Source organism: Lycium ferocissimum, chromosome 4 (genome assembly GCF_029784015.1).
Source record: "Lycium ferocissimum isolate CSIRO_LF1 chromosome 4, AGI_CSIRO_Lferr_CH_V1, whole genome shotgun sequence".
Taxonomy (NCBI): domain Eukaryota; kingdom Viridiplantae; phylum Streptophyta; class Magnoliopsida; order Solanales; family Solanaceae; genus Lycium; species Lycium ferocissimum.
Genome location: NC_081345.1, coordinates 39695025 through 39713139, shown reverse-complemented (window position 1 = coordinate 39713139; position 18115 = coordinate 39695025). Strand labels below are relative to the sequence as shown.

At 32.1% G+C, this 18115-nt stretch overlaps 2 protein-coding genes across 2 annotated transcripts; one reads left to right on the top strand and one right to left on the bottom strand.

The window, feature by feature from the left end:
* The first annotated feature begins 1627 nt into the window (after positions 1-1627).
* LOC132052858 (laccase-2-like) lies at positions 1628-7622 on the top strand. Its single transcript, XM_059444561.1, has 6 exons — positions 1628-1808; positions 1920-2071; positions 2705-2949; positions 3031-3159; positions 5864-6841; positions 7278-7622. Exons 1-6 carry the CDS (start codon positions 1692-1694, stop codon positions 7406-7408), a joined length of 1752 nt encoding a protein of 583 aa, XP_059300544.1. The 5' UTR covers positions 1628-1691; the 3' UTR covers positions 7409-7622.
* An 8648-nt stretch (positions 7623-16270) lies between these two features.
* LOC132054693 (cyclin-dependent protein kinase inhibitor SMR5-like) lies at positions 16271-17014 on the bottom strand. Its single transcript, XM_059446665.1, has one exon. The coding sequence runs from the start codon at positions 16832-16834 to the stop codon at positions 16592-16594; it is 243 nt and encodes an 80-aa protein (XP_059302648.1). The 5' UTR covers positions 16835-17014; the 3' UTR covers positions 16271-16591.
* Between the last annotated feature and the right edge of the window lie 1101 nt (positions 17015-18115).

The following is an 18115-nucleotide window of genomic DNA, read 5'->3' as shown; positions in this document are numbered from 1 at the left end:
GAGAATTCTCACACTTAATGCCTCGTAAATCACTCATCCTTTGTCTCAATTTATGTGACATACATTCTTTGTTTTAATTTACGTGACATACTTTCTTTCTTAGTTTGTTTCAAGAAAAATGTTACATATCTATATTTAGAAATAATTTACCTTTAAAATTTTCATTTTATTCACAATGAGATGATTAATAGTCATACAAATCTCTAAGGCTTATTATAGATCACAAGTTTAAGAAGTATTCTCATACAAATCTTTAAGACTTATTTTAGATCACAAGTTTAAGAAGTATTCCCTTATTTCTTAAACTTTGTGCCCAATCAAAAATGCCACATAATATGTTGTATTAATCATGTGGTTTTCTCATATTCCGCTAGTTTAAATTGCTTTATTACAAAGAAACACAGTAAGTAGCTAGTGTGTTGATTACAATAGGTCATCACTAGGTGATGTTAGTAGCAGTATGTACCCAACAAGGTACGTAGTTGGTGTAACTGAAAAAACGATTAGCCATTGTATTGAACAATTTATCCTAGTTATGAATAACTAATTGCGTAAAAAAGGAAATAGAATACGCACTTAATACTTTGTAAAACACTACTAATCATGGGGTTCTCCTAAATTTGCTTTATTACAAAGAAACACAGTAAGTAGCTAGTGTGTTGATTACAATAGGTCATCACTAAGTGATGTTAGTAGCAGTATGTACCCAACAAGGTATGTAGTTGGTGTAACTGAAAAAACGATTAGCCATTGTATTGAACAATTTATCCTAGTTATGAATAACTAATTGCATAAAAAAGGAAATAGAATACGCACTTAATACTTTGTAAACACTACTAATCATGGAGTTCTCCTAAATTTGCTTTATTACAAAGAAATAGTAAGTTGTGTGTTGATCACAGTACAAAATTCACGGAACGACCTAATGTATTGTCAATCTTTTCTTGCTTGGAAGAAAGGTGTGGGTCAAATGTCACACTAATTTTTTTTAAACAATTTTCTAACTAAGGTACAGTCCTACACGAAAATGATGAATTAGAATATGACATATGAAGAGAATACACTATCTTGGTCAGCAAGATTAACAGTTGAAATTCGAGTGTTTTAACTAAATTATGCAAAATTGCTAGAACACCCTCCAAGATAGGCAACATAAGGAGTTTAATTATAACTTCTATATATTAATAGTATGAAAAGAATTTTAATTTGACACAATCAAGTTTTCTAAAAGATATTACAGGCATCTGCTACAACATGTTAAACTACATCGACAGTATAATTTGTTTTTGCATTTTCGGTGTATCATAGTATAAGTGTAATCCCTACACATATGTAATTTTCTGGTTAGAGTTATCATGTGTATTCTTGGTAAGAACTTTTTAATTGTTATGAGTAGATAAGGTTTTACTGAATAGACTTTAGGTACACTCTTAACAATTGGTGGGATATCTCTTTCCTAGTGATAGTCTTTTTTTTTTTTCCCTTTGTCTGGAGGTTTTTCTTCACAGTACTGAGAATTTAATAAGACAAATATTAGTACTAATTATTAACCAAGCAATATCTAAACATGTCTATATAAGCATATCTCATGGGTTCCTCAAGAATCATTCCATGCAAAGAAAAACCTATTAAACTTTCACAGTATCTCTCTCTTATTTGCCAAACATAAAAAAAAACAAAGAAGAATCAATATGGGTGCTTTTGTTTTTTCACGACCAGCACTTTTATTTGCTTTTTTCTGCATTTGTAGCATTATTCTATTTCCAGACTTTGTCACTGCTGGCATTACAAGGCATTACAAGTTCGATGTAGGTTTATTCAACTTACGTTGTCACTCTTGAAATTCAGTAAATTAATTATTAATTGTATTCATTTGAACGTTTCAGAACATATTTTTTCATGTTTTATAATTTTTGCAGATAAGATTGAAAAATGTGACTAGGTTATGCAAAACAAAGACCATTGTCACTGTGAATGGGAAATTCCCAGGACCAAGAGTTGTTGCTAGAGAAGGTGATCGTCTAGTGGTCAAGGTTGTTAATCATGTCTCCAACAATGTTAGCTTTCATTGGTATGAACTCTCATCTTTTTAATTTTCAATTGGAACACTATTATGACTAGTGACGAATCTAGAATTTAGAATCAATTGATTCAGAATGAATATAAAAGTCTAGCCATAACATTCATAAACTAGAGATTGATAGATAAATAGAGAAGTACAACCATAATATATCATTATAGATTTGTCAGGGAAGAGTTCAACTGTGTAGGCTGCATTGTTTGTCGTATCGTTGACTCTATCTATTCATTAAATTTTCCTTATTTCATCTTATATTTTATATAGGCGTGATCCCCCTTTTTTCAAGATCATTCATCCACTTTACTTTACTCCACATGGCCTTCTCTAATAGGAAAAAACCTTCTATTTTCGTCAAATGACTCAACATCCTTCGCTAGATCTTATTATATGTATGTATTTTAACCCTTTTTCTTTGTGTGTCAATGTGCACATATACCATTGTTTGAACTTAAAACAATATATGAGTACTTTATTTGAACCCACAGAACTCGTTCTAGATTCACCTATGCTATTATCACCAGTTTAATTTCTAGCAATCTTTAGTTGTCCAAATATATGAATAATAAAATTATCTTTAGTGTTAATTATCTATATATGGTTAATTAGTTTTTTTCAATAAAACAGGCATGGTATCAAACAACTTCGAAGTGGATGGGCAGATGGACCAGCATATATCACCCAATGCCCAATACAAACTGGCCAAAGTTATGTCTACAACTTCACCATTACTGGCCAAAGAGGAACACTTTGGTGGCATGCTCATATTTCATGGATGAGGGCTACCCTCTATGGTCCTCTTATCATCTATCCCCAGCATAATACTTCTTATCCATTTGCCAAACCCCACAAAGAAGTCCCCGTCATGTTTGGTAATTAACACCACTCAATGTCTATATTATAGTTTTATGATGATTAAAAAGGATGTTAATACTAATTTACAATGCTTGCAGGTGAATGGTGGAATGCTAATGTTGAGGCTGTGATTAATCAATCACTTGTAACTGGAGCTGGACCTAATGTCTCTGATTCATACTCTATTAATGGTCTTCCCGGACCATTATACAATTGTTCTGCAAAGGGTATAGTATAGTTTTATACTTTCTTACTTTGGCATAGCTCCCGTATAATTTGGTCAATGAACCATCCCGGACATATAAAAGGAAAAGATATTGTAAACTAGGGGGCAACGGCCCGTGCCAGCACGAGCCCAATATTATGAAAATTGAAACTATTAATATATCTTGGTCAAAACAAAATATCACGATTACAATATGCACAGCCTAATATATATTTAATATTGAAAGCACGATGAGTTTTAGAAATGTTGATTGAATATTTTGCCTTTTATTAGTACTTTATGTAGTTACTTAATGGTTACCTTTTTCTATATGGTAGAAAGTAGGGGTGTACATGATTCGGGTTGGTTCGGATTTTTTAAACACCAAACCAAACCAATTGCGTCGGGTTTTTAAATATATACACCAAATCAAACCAATAAAATTCGGGTTTTTCAACCTCGGGTTTTCTCTGGTTATTCGGTTTTCTCGGGTTTTTTGGGTTTTTTTTCCGGAATAGTCTTGATACAAAACATATAACTTTTACTTCAAATATTTCTTTAGTTCTAGTAAGATACAACTACATAATTAAGGTGTTTCTTAAAAAAAATAACACAAAATGTGAGAAGAGTGATGACATTGTATTAAAATATTCAACAAAAGCTAATAAAATCGGTTAAAATAAATATTGCTAATTAACAAGCCATAAAGAAAATGACCATAATCTAAAAATACCAAGTCATGCTAAAATAAGTACGGCTAATAATTAAGTATTAATTACACGACAAAGAAAAAACTTAAGTTATGTATTTTTCACTCTCTAAATCAATTATATAGATATCCAACATTATATTCCTAGTGGTAAAATTGAATTTCTTTTGTTAGTATTCTTTTTGAGTTGGTTTTGGTTTGAGCTTTATTTGAGTTACTAACATCCATAGGATATAAAACTTATTGACATTCAAAATTCAAAATTCAACTTGAATAATATGATAATAGATAAAAAAAAAACTACAAAAAAATTTAAGAAATATTTATAAATTACATTACAAATAAATATTTTTATGTATAAAATATTTTAAAAATTGAATACATGTAATGTCGGGTTGGTTTGATTCGGTTTGACTTTTTTGTTAAAACCAAACCAAACCAATTATGGTCGGATTTTTTTTTTTTCAACACCAAACCAAGTCAAACCAAACCATTAGTCGGGTTTTTTTCTCGGTTTATCGGTTTGTGCGGTTTGTGCATTTTGTACACCCCTAGTAGAAAGGATGGTTTCAACATGCATACTTAATGATTACCCTTAAGATTAGAAGAAACTAATAAATCTCTCTTGATTTGCTATTGAACAAGAAAAAAGGAAAACTTATTTTTAGTATAAGGGAAAATTAAGAAGAAAGAAAAGGAATATATGACATTTAGTTACTTTTAGTAATTAATCATGATTAACTAATATGAATTATAACCTCATTAAGTTACTTAACTATACTTAATGATTACCCTTAAGATTAGAAAGAACCTAATCTCTCTTGATTTGCTAAAATGAACAAGTAAAAAGATAAACTTATTTTTAGTATAAGGGAAAATTAAGAAGAAAGAAAAGGAATATATGACATTTAGTTGCTTTTAGTAATTAATCATGATTAACTGATATGAATTATAACCTCATTAAGTTACTTAACTATACTTAATGGTTACCCTTAAGATTAGAAAGGACCTAATCTCTCTTGATTTGCTAAAATGAACAAGTAAAAATATAAACTTATTTTTAGTATAAGGGATAATTAAGAAGAAAGAAAAGGAATATATGACATTTAGTTACTAGTATTATTTAATCATCATTAACTAATATGAATTATAACCTCATTAAGTTACTTAACTATATTAAATTTACACAATTTTTTGATATAAACGTGGATATAGATGGTAAGTATTTACCCTTTTTTTTCATAGTATTTACCGTTCACCAAATATTTTTATATAGGGAGAAAATTATTTACCGTTCACCAGATTCAAATGGGAAATATATGGAGGAAACTAAATAAATATGACATTATCACAGGTCTTACGTTAGTACGAGTCAATTTGAAAAGTTCTATGGGCCCACCATATTCATGTACATTTCAATGTGGGTCATGATTTGTAATTTAATAGGAAATGTTGGACTTTTTCTAAAGGTATTCATAAGGTCCAACTAACTAAGCAAAACTGATCTGCGTCCAAAATTATTTCAAAGACTAATACACGTAGATAGCTAATTGTTAAATGTCAGAATTGCCCTTAATTTCAATTACAATGACTTTAAGCATACATGTTGAAACCATGCTTCTAATATATAGAAAATTATATAGGCTAGCCACTTTTTCAAGCGGTTTTTGAAACATAAACAGTATCTGAAAATTCGTTGAAAAGTAATCACTTTTGATGCTGAAATATCATAACAGTGTCACGGATTTTAATCTTAATTAAGTGAAAATCTCAGGATAATATTATGGATTTCAAATATTAAAAAAGTAAAATTCCATGATAGCATCCCGGGCAAAGTGTCACAGATTCCAAAAATTGGCTATTTTAAATGAGTTTTAAATTTATGACTATTTTTAATTACAATTTTGAAAAATGACTATCTTTGAATTTTACCCAAAATTATCACTTAAACATTCTTTTATACCGTTGATGTATAGATCGACTAACTGAGAAATTATTTTGACGTTGCATTTTGTAGATACTTTTAAGTTGAAGGTAAAACCAGGAAAGACATATTTGCTGCGTATAATCAATGCTGCACTCAATGACGATCTTTTCTTCAGAATAGCTAATCATCTATTTTATGTTGAAAGCAGTTATGCAAGAATTAATTCGTGTCTAAAAGCAGACACAATTCTAATTACTCCTGGACAAACCACAAATGTCCTCCTTAAAACACACCATAATCCTCAACAAACCACTTTCATAATGGCTGCTAGACCCTATTTCACTGGCCAGGGCACATTTGATAATTCCACAATTGCTGGAATTCTTATGTATGATCATAATTTACTTGGAACTAGCTCATCATCATCTCACACATCAATTAAAAATCTCCCAATCCCAACTCTTCCACCAATTAATTCCACCTCGTTTGTAGCCAATTTTACTAGCAAATTTCGCTCTTTGGCTAGCGCAAAATTCCCAGCTAATGTTCCACAAAAAGTTGACAAGCATTTTTTCTTTACCGTAGGCCTGGGTAGTAACCCGTGCCCAAAAAACCAAACTTGTCAAGGTCCTAATAATTCCTCAAAATTTGCTGCTTCTGTTAATAATGTCTCTATGATTCTCCCAACCACAGCACTACTCCAATCCTACTTCTTCAAAAAATCAAATGGAATATACACTAGTGATTTTCCAAGTTTTCCTCTTATGCCCTTTAATTACACTGGCACCACTCCAAATAATACTAACGTCTCTAATGGCACAAAAGTTGTGGTGCTTCCATACAATACTTCAGTGGAATTGGTAATGCAGGACACTAGTATTCTTGGTGCTGAAAGTCATCCTCTTCATCTTCATGGTTATAATTTCTATGTTGTTGGCCAAGGTTTTGGTAATTTTGATCCTAAGAGGGACACTGCTAAATACAATCTTGTTGATCCTGTTGAAAGAAACACCATTGGAGTTCCAGCTGGTGGATGGGTAGCCATTCGTTTTCTAGCTGACAATCCAGGTGAGTTATCATTCCTATAGTCACTTTAAAAGCTCTATACATTGACAATGTAAAAATATTTACAAAATCAGGTAACTAGTAAGTTAATTATAGGTAAATCTGTTACAATACACATTGATTCGTAACCTGGTAAAAATGATAATTAACTTGCTATCACATGTTAAACTACACCATCGTGTATATAACTTATTAAATCCTTAAGAGAACAAAAGTTTTGCCATATAAGTTCTCATTGGTTTTTAACTTCTTTACAACGACAGTATACTTTTTTTTTTTTTTTTTTTTTACGTCACCTAAAGAAGACTACAAGTAACTGTTCCATAAAAGTGGGATTAGTAACCTGGATATAAGGTTATTTATTATAAACATGTTAAATTATACTGATAGCGTAAAAATAAATGCGATTAACCTTGTTTTTTCTTGGTGGTATAAACAGGAGTATGGCTCATGCATTGTCACTTTGACGTGCATTTGAGTTGGGGATTGAGGATGGCTTGGTTAGTGTTAGATGGAGATCTTCCTAACCAAAAGTTGCTCCCACCACCAGCTGATCTTCCCAAGTGTTAAGAAACTCATCAGTTCTCCAGCGTTTTTCTTCTTTCAATAATTTAATTATGTATTTGACTTCTTTTGGTTTAATTTTGTTGCAATCTTGTGTATTTTGTTTTTTTCTTGCTTGAGATTCTTCATTGAAGAATAAGAAAGGGAGGAGAGTGACGGAGATTTTGTTTATGTAAAACTTTTGCCGGATTAATCAATAAAACATTTTAAATTTCTCCTATTGGAAAAGTTCTCGATAGCGATTTCCCCCTAATTTCCCTATTATTCACTCTGCGCTGACATCCTTAAAGTTTACTTCAATTCAATCCACATTTCTCTTTTATGTTAAGTTTCTCTTTTATGATTGACTTGTGGTAAATCAGAAAAGGCTTAATTTTAATCATGTCAATAACGGATCCATTATAGTGTACTTGCTTGAAAGAAAGGCGAGTCAAGTGTCCCTCTCCCGCAGTTCCGTTCAAACTTCTAATATTATTTTTTAGTCCGTTACAAATATTATTTTTGTTATATGACCTTTTTCACAGAAAATAAGTAAAAAAGTAACACATGAAATTTATTAAGAAAACACATGAAATTTTTGTTGGATCATTTTCTTTTATTTAGATTATAGGTAGACATTGAATTGAAGATCATTTCTTCGAGCTAAATTCGATTGAAATAGCTGGATTACCATACCAACACATACATACTATGAATATTCCTCATGAAGATGCATTAGACTTTCCCAAGATTTCAAATCATAAACAAAACATAGATTAACGTGATATTTACTCCCTCTTACAATTGTTGACAATTGAGTTAGTTTCTTAATTCCTAGCAATTAAGGCCATAATCTGTTATGTTTCGTGTAAAAAGAGCACATGATTATTTGACGGAATTAATTCCGAGGAGATTTTAGTACTGAAGGTATGGTATTTCGTCAAGAGTGTTATTGGAAAACAATTTTTTGTTCTAGGATTTAAGTTTGACGACAGAAGGTGGTCAATGTGATAAAACTTATTCTAAAAAAACAGTGGATTTTATGGACCACCAGTTGATGTAGATTGATTTCCTTTTCATCCAATGTTTGGTTGAAAAATTATTTTACTATGAATTGTAATTATAATCTCAGTGAACCAAATTATAAGTGTAAAAATTATTTACATAATCATATAACTTTAAAATCAATTACGAAAATGTGTGATTTACCGGTCAGTAACCTGGAAAGTTGATGCTAACTAATTGTAATTGGAACAGGTCGAATTACATTGAACATGGAAACTTTTTTTAACACCACTAGAAGATAAAATTCTTAAAGAAACAACTTTTATAGTACTTGATCTTTGTACTCGTTGGAGCAACATAGGAACTGACTCAAAAAATTAAAATAGGCTATGTGGGTAAACGATATAAATTTATTAACACCTGGTGTTTACACTAAGCTAATAAATGCAAAATATGTTTCCTTCATATGTAAATTAATCACTTAACTATGGTTGGTTGAGTGATATGTATTCTTGAATTAAGTTTTAACTATTATTATTAAATTGTTTGATTTGATGTAAATATCGAATGTCAGCAACTATTTAACGTGCTTGAACATTCCTGGTATGCGAGAGACTAGAAACGTGAAAATGAATGCTCCAAAAGGGGGTGTGTATTCCTCCTTCAAACATTTTGGATTAAGTTCACTTTAATGGATACTTCTGCACTAAGGCCCCGTTTGGACATGGTTTGAAAACAGGGTTTCAAATCATTTTGGACATGTAATTTGGATATTTTAAGTTGTATTTTCTCTTATAGACATAAAAACCCCATAAATTGTGAAAACTATTAAAATATTCTCAATTCTTATACAATCTTACCAAATGAGCAAGTCATAGTTCATGACAAAATCAGTACACTACTGGAAGGCCTTTCTAAAAAATATAATATTAATTAATCAAACTTTAGTTCAATAAAAATAAAAATTTAACATGAATAGTAATGTAACTACTCTTTAATATAATTCTCCCACATAAATTAAAGGTTGGTAGACATAAATAAAGGTTGGTGGAAGTTAATGAGATTAGTAAATGATTGATGTGGGTAATTGTTAAAAATATCTATCAACTTATGGGTCTTTTTTTACAAAATATGAACTTATGGGTTAAATTTTATATTTAAATAGGTTAAAACCATGGTTTTAAACCCCAAATCATGCCTTTTTGGATGATTTGGGGTTTAAATCGAAAATAATGCGTGTCGGCTTTATTTGGGGTCATGATTTCAAACCGTTTGAAAACGCATGCCAAACGCCTACTAAGGTTCAGTTTTATTATGATCATGTGCCATATGTTTTCTAAGATTTACTGATCCCCATGATTTCCTTTCTGTATGGGGACAAAAGATGACTATTCCTCTATGTCCTCTTCTATTTGGTAGTTCTAATTACAGAAAAAAGAATCTTTCTATATTGCAGATGAAAGAGTAAGTGATGCAGAAAATACAGCTTTCCCAGACAATAACATGTGACATTGTTTTACCGGTATTCTTCAATGCAACTTAACCAAAATCCATAGAATTACATTTTCTTGGAATCTGTTTTACTATATATATTGCAGTTTCACCGCCTCCTTACATTGATACCGAGGCACAGATCTAAAACATTGATTCAACTGAATTCACTAGTATATATGTATTTAAAAAAAAAAAAAAAGAAGTAGCAGCAGTGTACGAGACATTTCTCATTCATGCAGGGTTTGGTGTAGGTGTAAGGTCGGCAGCCTACATTGCCTGATGTAAATACGAGTAACAGATTTTATCGAACCCCTAATCTATGTATATATGCCAAAAAGAATTCAAAATGTATACCTAAGTAAAATCACACTCATTCTGAATTCACTGATTTTAAATCTTGAATCCATTTCGAGGTACAAAAACAGAGTACAACTACTACGATCTATTCTTCTCTATTGGATGGCAGAGAAACTTGTGTTCTCACACTTAAAGGGTACTTTAGGAGATCTTACTTGTGGAAACTCTGCCAATAATATCAAGTAATTTCAAGAATCTCCATGCTTGTTCCATCGAACAAGCATACCAATGCACCTCTTTACAATATAAAATTTTGACTTCTGTTCTTTAGCCAAGTTACTGCATTTGCTTCTGAAATTGGCACACCTTTGTGACGCACTTTTTGTAAGTCGAGATTTTGAAGTAGTACTCTTTTGTGAAAAACTCCTCGAGAGTGAAGATTTGTATGGATTCTTTTGTGAAAAACTTCTAGGAAGAGAGGGAATATTTGAGTTGGGGCTTTTTTGTGAAAAGCTCCTAAGTAAAGATGATGACTTGGAGGATGAATATGAATGACAACATGGATCATCCTTTGATAGTCTCCATTTCTCATCCATGTAATACTCCATTTTGCTGGTCCTTAATTAACGAACTCCGCACAGTTGATCCTCGAACTTTCTGAAGGCTTTTTTCTTCGAAATTTCTGATAATTCTTGTAGCGGGTATCGAGAGAAAATGGAGGAGCGGAACAAAAATAGATGTCGATAATGTATGGAAGAAAAGGGAAGGTGTATAAATAGTTGATAACAGTATGACAGAATGATGCTGAAGAGTTGGCATCTATTTATAGCAACTTGGGACAAAGGTAGGACTATATAAGTTTTTTTTCACCAAAAAAAAAAAAAAAAAAAAAAAAAGAAAGAAAGAAAAAGAAAAAGTGAAGTAGGTTTTTGAATTTTGACCAGTGTTTTTTAATAATGTGGTAGCATCGCACGTTAATGCTTACGTATAATGTCTGGTGTTCATCCTAGCTGTAACATTTTTATATATATTCCTGTACTGCTGTTGTGGCACAATGTAATTGGGCCTTGTCTTGAAGCATTGTCAGACTCGGGCCTTCATCTATTTTTGACAAGAGTAACAAATGAACAAGTTAAGCCACATTTGAACGAATTAAAATGGATCAATTCAATTAAAAAATCGAGTCATAACTTGTTTAATGTTTGCTTGGGTGAAAGACGGGCCAATTTGAGTTTAGTTAGTCATAACTCAACCTTCTGTACTAAAATCTTTTTTGTTTTTGTTTTCAATCTGAACAAATTATATTTTTTATGAGCTAATTTGACACGTCTAATTTCTGGTTCTTGAACCTCCTTATGGAGATCATCATCCTTTATGGAGATGCGATTCATGTATGGTGCTCCATTCGACACTCTTACATCTATCCCATATTGTGTTTGTTTTTAATTTGTTTGAAGAGGCAAAGGCACACGCATACTCATGAGGAAGTGTTTGATGGTAGATGGGAAATGTGACAGGGATTTGAATATTTGATATATTTATTTAATACTATATCCTACAAATTAAATGGTGTTGAAATTCGAAACCCATATCACAAATATGGTCGGTAGGATTATTAAATGATTGAAGATTTTGCAGTCTTTCACTTGTATGATGGACAATTGGTCAATTACTGTGGTGATTTCTGTGTTCCTGCAGTTCTGTGAGATGCTCTTTTTCTTTCGTCAGACTTCCCCTGTCACAAACTCCCTGCTAGATTTCAGTAAACCATTTAAAGTGGAGTATCCAATGTTTAATACTTGCATATATTAATTTCTCTTCGAAATTTGGACTAAGAATTTTTCAAAAAGTCAAGGACCGACCTTTTAGTTTGCAGGCTTGCAGCTAATTTACTGGTTTGAATGTGTTCAGCCACGGTACATATTGATCTTGAACTTAAAGTATATCAATAAAGATTTACATGTAATTATTTTATAAGTGATCTGTTTATGTACAAGCTTTTTACCGGTTACTACATAGAATTTGTGCTGTCCCCATATGTGGTAAAAATAAATTTGTTAAGATTTCCTTTGGGGGAATTAAAATGTTGATACTACTACTATTTATTTTATATAATTTCACATAAATTCCGTGTTTCTTGCCTTCCAAATTTTAGCTGTGCAAGTATTGATTGATGATCATCGTCATAGAATTTGAGAATTAAATCACTGATCTGGTTTCGTCGGAAGATCACTTAATTAAGAATAGGACCTTTTCAATTGGTAAATTACAGTGGAAAATGTTCCAGCACATGCCCGTGTACGGCGCTAAAATCAGAACTCATTAAGTATCAATTTTCAAGTTGTAACATTATATAAGTTATGTTCAGCCTACTTAATTTGAAAACTTAATCAGGCTGCCAGGCGACTTGACCAATAATATTGTTCCAATTATTGATCAGGATTTTGTATTGTTTTTTCTTTGTTTGGATAATCTCATTTATGTGTTTGTTTAGAGGCACCTCGCCTTATTTAACTTTCACTAGCATAATAAAAAGTAACATTGTCTATCAAAATTAATACAAATATAAAAAACAATCTATTAGGTGTTTCCCTATCTCAAGATGTAAACCATAGTCTCCCAGGACATTTTTCGATAATACCCTCAATTCTCAAATATACATTTATATTGATTTCAACGGGGAAAAAACAGATTGCACACTTTACCTAACAGTACTGGTTATAAGTCGCAAAACAAAATAAAAGGTTTAGAAATTTCTAAATAACCAACTTCTTTCAACCCAATTAAATAGTTCTCCCTCGGTCCATATTGTTGTCACATTTATCTTTTGCACATCTTTTAAGAAATTATAAATAAAAGTATTTTTAATTAATTTACTCTTCTCTCTTTAATAATTATGCACTCTATATAAGAACGAGGCTAAGTTAATTTTATTGGTACTTGAACAATCATAATATTAACGAATAATCACTTATTTGAACTTTTCAAATTTTATAATTTCTATATTATGTAATCAATATTGGTTAATTACTTTCAAGAACATTTAATATTAAAGGCAAAATGGGCCAAAATTAATTAATTTCATCTTGATTTTGTAAAATAAAAATATATTGGGGTAATTATTTTTTAATAATCTTGACAACTAATATGGGACCGGGAGTAAAATGAAGAATAAGATGTGATTGGATCCGGTCCCCATATGTGCACGACTGGTTCTGCTCACAAGCAATAGTTGCATGCAGGACTTTGTAAAAGTTTCAGTAGTACAGTTGCAAAATTTGACTTTGGTTTAATTTCTTCTATAGTGGGCGGGTATGGGCTTCACATGTAGTATTGATAACTGCACTTCAAGTAAAGAAGCAATGTTAATCTATGTGAACTACTCAGCTTGCTTGGCACCCGATGAAATGATACTACTACATACATTGAATATATAGTACATACTCCTAAGTCCTATATAGTGAGGATTTCAAATTTCACTGGCTCATGTTATGTACAGAAAAAGAAATAAGAAGAGTGGAAAAGGACAGGCAGAACATGCTGTGTTTGTAACCGTTGTTGTCAGAGGATACCTCATGAGTGTGAAATGAAGATGTGAATGAGAAAAGAGGTTGAAATGCATGGCAACTTCTGTATTTATCATTCCCACGCCACGAATGCTTTGACTGTATGACGTGAATCCTATGCATGATTGTTTAATAGTTTATAAGGTTTCGGCTGTCTTCTGTCCAGTACACTCAGATGTTGCAGTTTATATTTTATTTTTAATCTAACTATATATATTCTGGTGTTTGAAATCCAATTATCCGATTAATTCAAATTCATACCGCATAAGGTCCATCTAAAGGGGAAAATGCTCCCTATTAGGAATTTTTCTATTTCCGAAGTTGAACTTGAAATTTTTGGTTAAAGGTGAAGGAATCTATTCAACTCATCATTTTTTTTAGGGGAGGTCCAAATAAACATAGTGACACGAGGCATTAAAATTTGATCCTCGCAACAATGCGTTGTAATTTTAGTCGGAGTATGAAATATTTTTGTTAGTAATTTATATGAGTCCAGTCCACCACATATTATTTCTTATATATTTTGTAAAAAAGAACTATTCATACATGCATATTTAAAACTGCATAATATTACTCAAAGTAAAAACTACTTGATTCAGTATAATAACAGTGTCATTGTTTTTCAGGACGGAGGGAAATATTTGGCGCGTATTGATAATTTACTCACACTATATTCATTTTCGCTGATAATCATTAATTTAATGAAAACAACAATTCACAATCACACGTAAATTATTAGACAGTGATGAATACTAACTTTGATCTATTATTGTCAAACTTTGTTGAATCTACTCAGGTTTTGGTACTGAATAGTTGGATCTTCTAAGAGCTCATTTGGATGGGCTTATAACTTTTGACTTATGTGCCGAAAGCAATAAGTTAGGAATCCTAACCTATGACTTTTGACTTATTTTTGTTATTTTTATTTAAAAACAAGTGCTTAAAAGTACTTTTTTCTCTTACCCAAAAAAGTTATTTTGCCTTACAAGCTCCTAAAATAAGCTAAATCCAAAGAGGCTCTAAGTCTTAAGTCTCTTAAGACACTATATTTTATGTCTTCTCAGAGATGAGGTTGAGAAAGAAAATTATGTGTTAAACTTAGGGACCAACTGTATATATTCTGACAACTCTTCAGAATAGGTACATTTTCAGATATATTTCCATCAAATATAAAAGAGAAAAAATAACAACTATTTTCTAGGCCCATATAATAACATTTTATTAGATCATAAAATGGGCTTATCTATCTAATATGTTAGCCTATAAATAGAAAATTACTAACATAATTAGCTTTAGAGTATAATTTGTCTATTAGCTTCTCAACTTTAGCATGGGAATCAAGTGACGTAAAATGAGAGTGGTCAAAGAAAGAAGAGAGTTGGGTCAAACTTCAATGTCCAAATTGATCAACATTTTGCAGAATCACATGGTCTGTACGAACGGTAAATAGAAAAAGGTAAACCAATGCAATGCATCTTCCACACATTACTATTTCTTCTCAATTCTGATCCCCAATGAATTTTCTCTTAAAGGGGGATAAATTTGCGAGGGGTAGCTATCATGTGATTCGGGAATAATTGCATCTGGAGGGGCCCCCATGACACCATTGAAAGAAAAATTCTAATGTATTTTCTTTGGTCGAAAATAGATAAATAGTATTGTTTCATGAGTAACTTCTTGAATTTCAATTAAAAAATTCACTGGATTCGATATGGTATCCGAGAAAGAAATTTTTTGTTTGACTTTTCATCCCTTCCGCACAGGATAAAAGAAAAACCTTCTCGTCTTTAGTCTGGAAAAAAGCAATAAATTTGCACGTAACCCGCGTTGCAAACATGAAATAAAAATATAAAAACGCTAATACCTCTGATAATCTTTTATAATGAATCGGTGAGATAATTAATACAAGCATTCATTTTGGTGTATAATCCTTTTTCTTTTGCGGAATCTGGTTACGTTGCAGTTGGTGCACTACTTGGCTGTTAGATGCCAAAAACTTCTCCATTTTCCAATGAAGACCGAATACAAATTCTGGGTTTTAGTAGTGGCCCAATGGCCAAACCAATTTTAACTTCACTTGGGTCACCCACAAACCCACTAAACCGAACGAACATTTAACTACAAAACCAGCTTTTCTGTTGGTCTTATGTTTCTGAAAAGAACAACTACAATTAGGTAGCATCGGCACTTCCATAGTATCCCAAATAGCGAAAAATTTTACTAAGTAAACTCCAGTCATCTAGAAAAATTCTATTAAATGTGGTGCACCGGTTAAACCGATCAACACAGTTTCATTCACAATGCAAGTAACCCAATAACTCTTCTGTAGTTCAATTAGAACAAAAGTCAAAACCTCTTATAGTTGATTCGTATTTAAGAACAGTTGGTCCTAAGAAATAACTTGTGATCTTCACTTATTCCTCTTGGATTCTTAGGTTAGAGGGAATAAATAATGGGAGATCGTCACATATATAAATTCTTTCACGATTATGTTCGACAATAGGTTACATTTATTAAACTGCTTGAATTAAATTTTAATTTAACGAGAACTATATAAACAACAGAGTGAGAACTATATATAAAAAGCACAGTACAACTTAAGCATCTCAACTACAAAATGTACTAACAAGCATATTTATGTACACGTGCATCTCCTCCTTGCTACTAGTACTAGTAGTTTATACCCCCAACACACACAAAAATACCCCAATAGCAAAACATCACGTACTCCTAAATATTTTAGCCAGCAAACAAAAACGAATTAACCAGCCAAGTGGGGTCTTAAGAGTTTATCATCAGAGAAGGGGCTATATATACACAATACACAGCATTAGCAGTCATTAATTAACTAAGCAAAAGTCCCTTGACATCTAGGCTGCATGGCGAAGAAAAGTTCGAGCTCGGGAGATTGAAAATACCCATTTTCCGGCAGCTTTCTTTTATCTCCGCCGCAATCATACGTCCGCTTCTTCCTTGGCGGCGGTGGTGGGACCATCATCACCGGAATTTGACAATCGTCACGTTTAGGCGTTGAGCACCCTTCTTCTTCTACTTCCATCACCGTAACATCCTCGTACCCCTTAATCTCCATTATACTAGTACTAAATAATTCCACTAAAAATGAATAGAACACGCAACATTCCCTTTTTCGGATTAACCCAGGTTTATCTAAGAGTAATAACAATAGTCGTCGAATGAATATGAAAAACGTGTGAAACAAGTGTCGTATATAAGGAACGAGTTGAGGTAGCTTAGTTAGCACTTTTTAATTAAAGAAAGGTAATTCTGGAAAGTGCTAGGGAGAAATAGAATGTGGTGGGGGATGAGGACAGCTAAGTAGGATTTGATGTCCACGTGTGGGTACCACAGACATTCTGGGCCGACATGGATGAGGTACGTGGTTCGTCCTGAGCCGTTAATACAAAAGTAGAAGGGTTTTTTCTGACGGGAAGATCAAGGCAACGTTGGATTCGAATTTGAGCCACTAGTTAGCTGTCTCCAGAGTTCAGAATACTCATGTGGTAATATAGGGGTGGGCGTTCGGTTTTTCGGTTCGGTTTTTCAAACTTTAGTTCGGTTTTTTCGGTTTCGGTTTTTTGTCGGTTCGGTTTCGATTTTTTAATTCGATTTTTTTTTTTTTTTTTGCAAAAAAAACGAAATTGATATTTTTTATAGATGTTACTTTTCAACTTCAATAATAACATCTATAGTTGTTACTTTTATTATTATTATTTCGGACTGTGGTACTTTGCCTTTCTTTGAGTACGATATGGTCTACTCGGAAACATCCTCTCTATCTTACTTAGGAGTAAGGTCTGCTTAGCACACTCTACCTCCCCAAACCCCACTTTGTGGGATTACATTGGGTATGTTGTTGTAGTGCTTAAATAATATAGTAAAAATTGGCTACCAGGTAAAATTAGCACTCCTTTAGGTGATCATTGATCCAATCTCCCATACATAATTCAAGCCTTGTATTGTAAAAATTTCCAATGGACTTTATTTATTGCTAAACAATAAAAGATTATCGCTAATTTTATTTAACGATGAAAATCAATAATGAATTATCGAAAAATCATGTTAGCTAAAGATATTTAGCAACATATTAGCATCAAAATCCATAGTTATCTTCTAAAGATTGCCTTTTCTCCATGTTGGATCGTCGTCTTAGTTCTCTTTGACATTATCGATCTAATACCAAACCAAAAAAAGTGTGATATTCCAAATCTATGCAGTATGCAATGCATCAGATTATGGTATGTGCTCTCTCCGATTCTATACACAAGCAATACTAATTCACCACCTGATTTCCTTAAATTATATGTTGCTAATATTGCATGTTGCACCACAAACCAATTAAAATAAAGTTCTT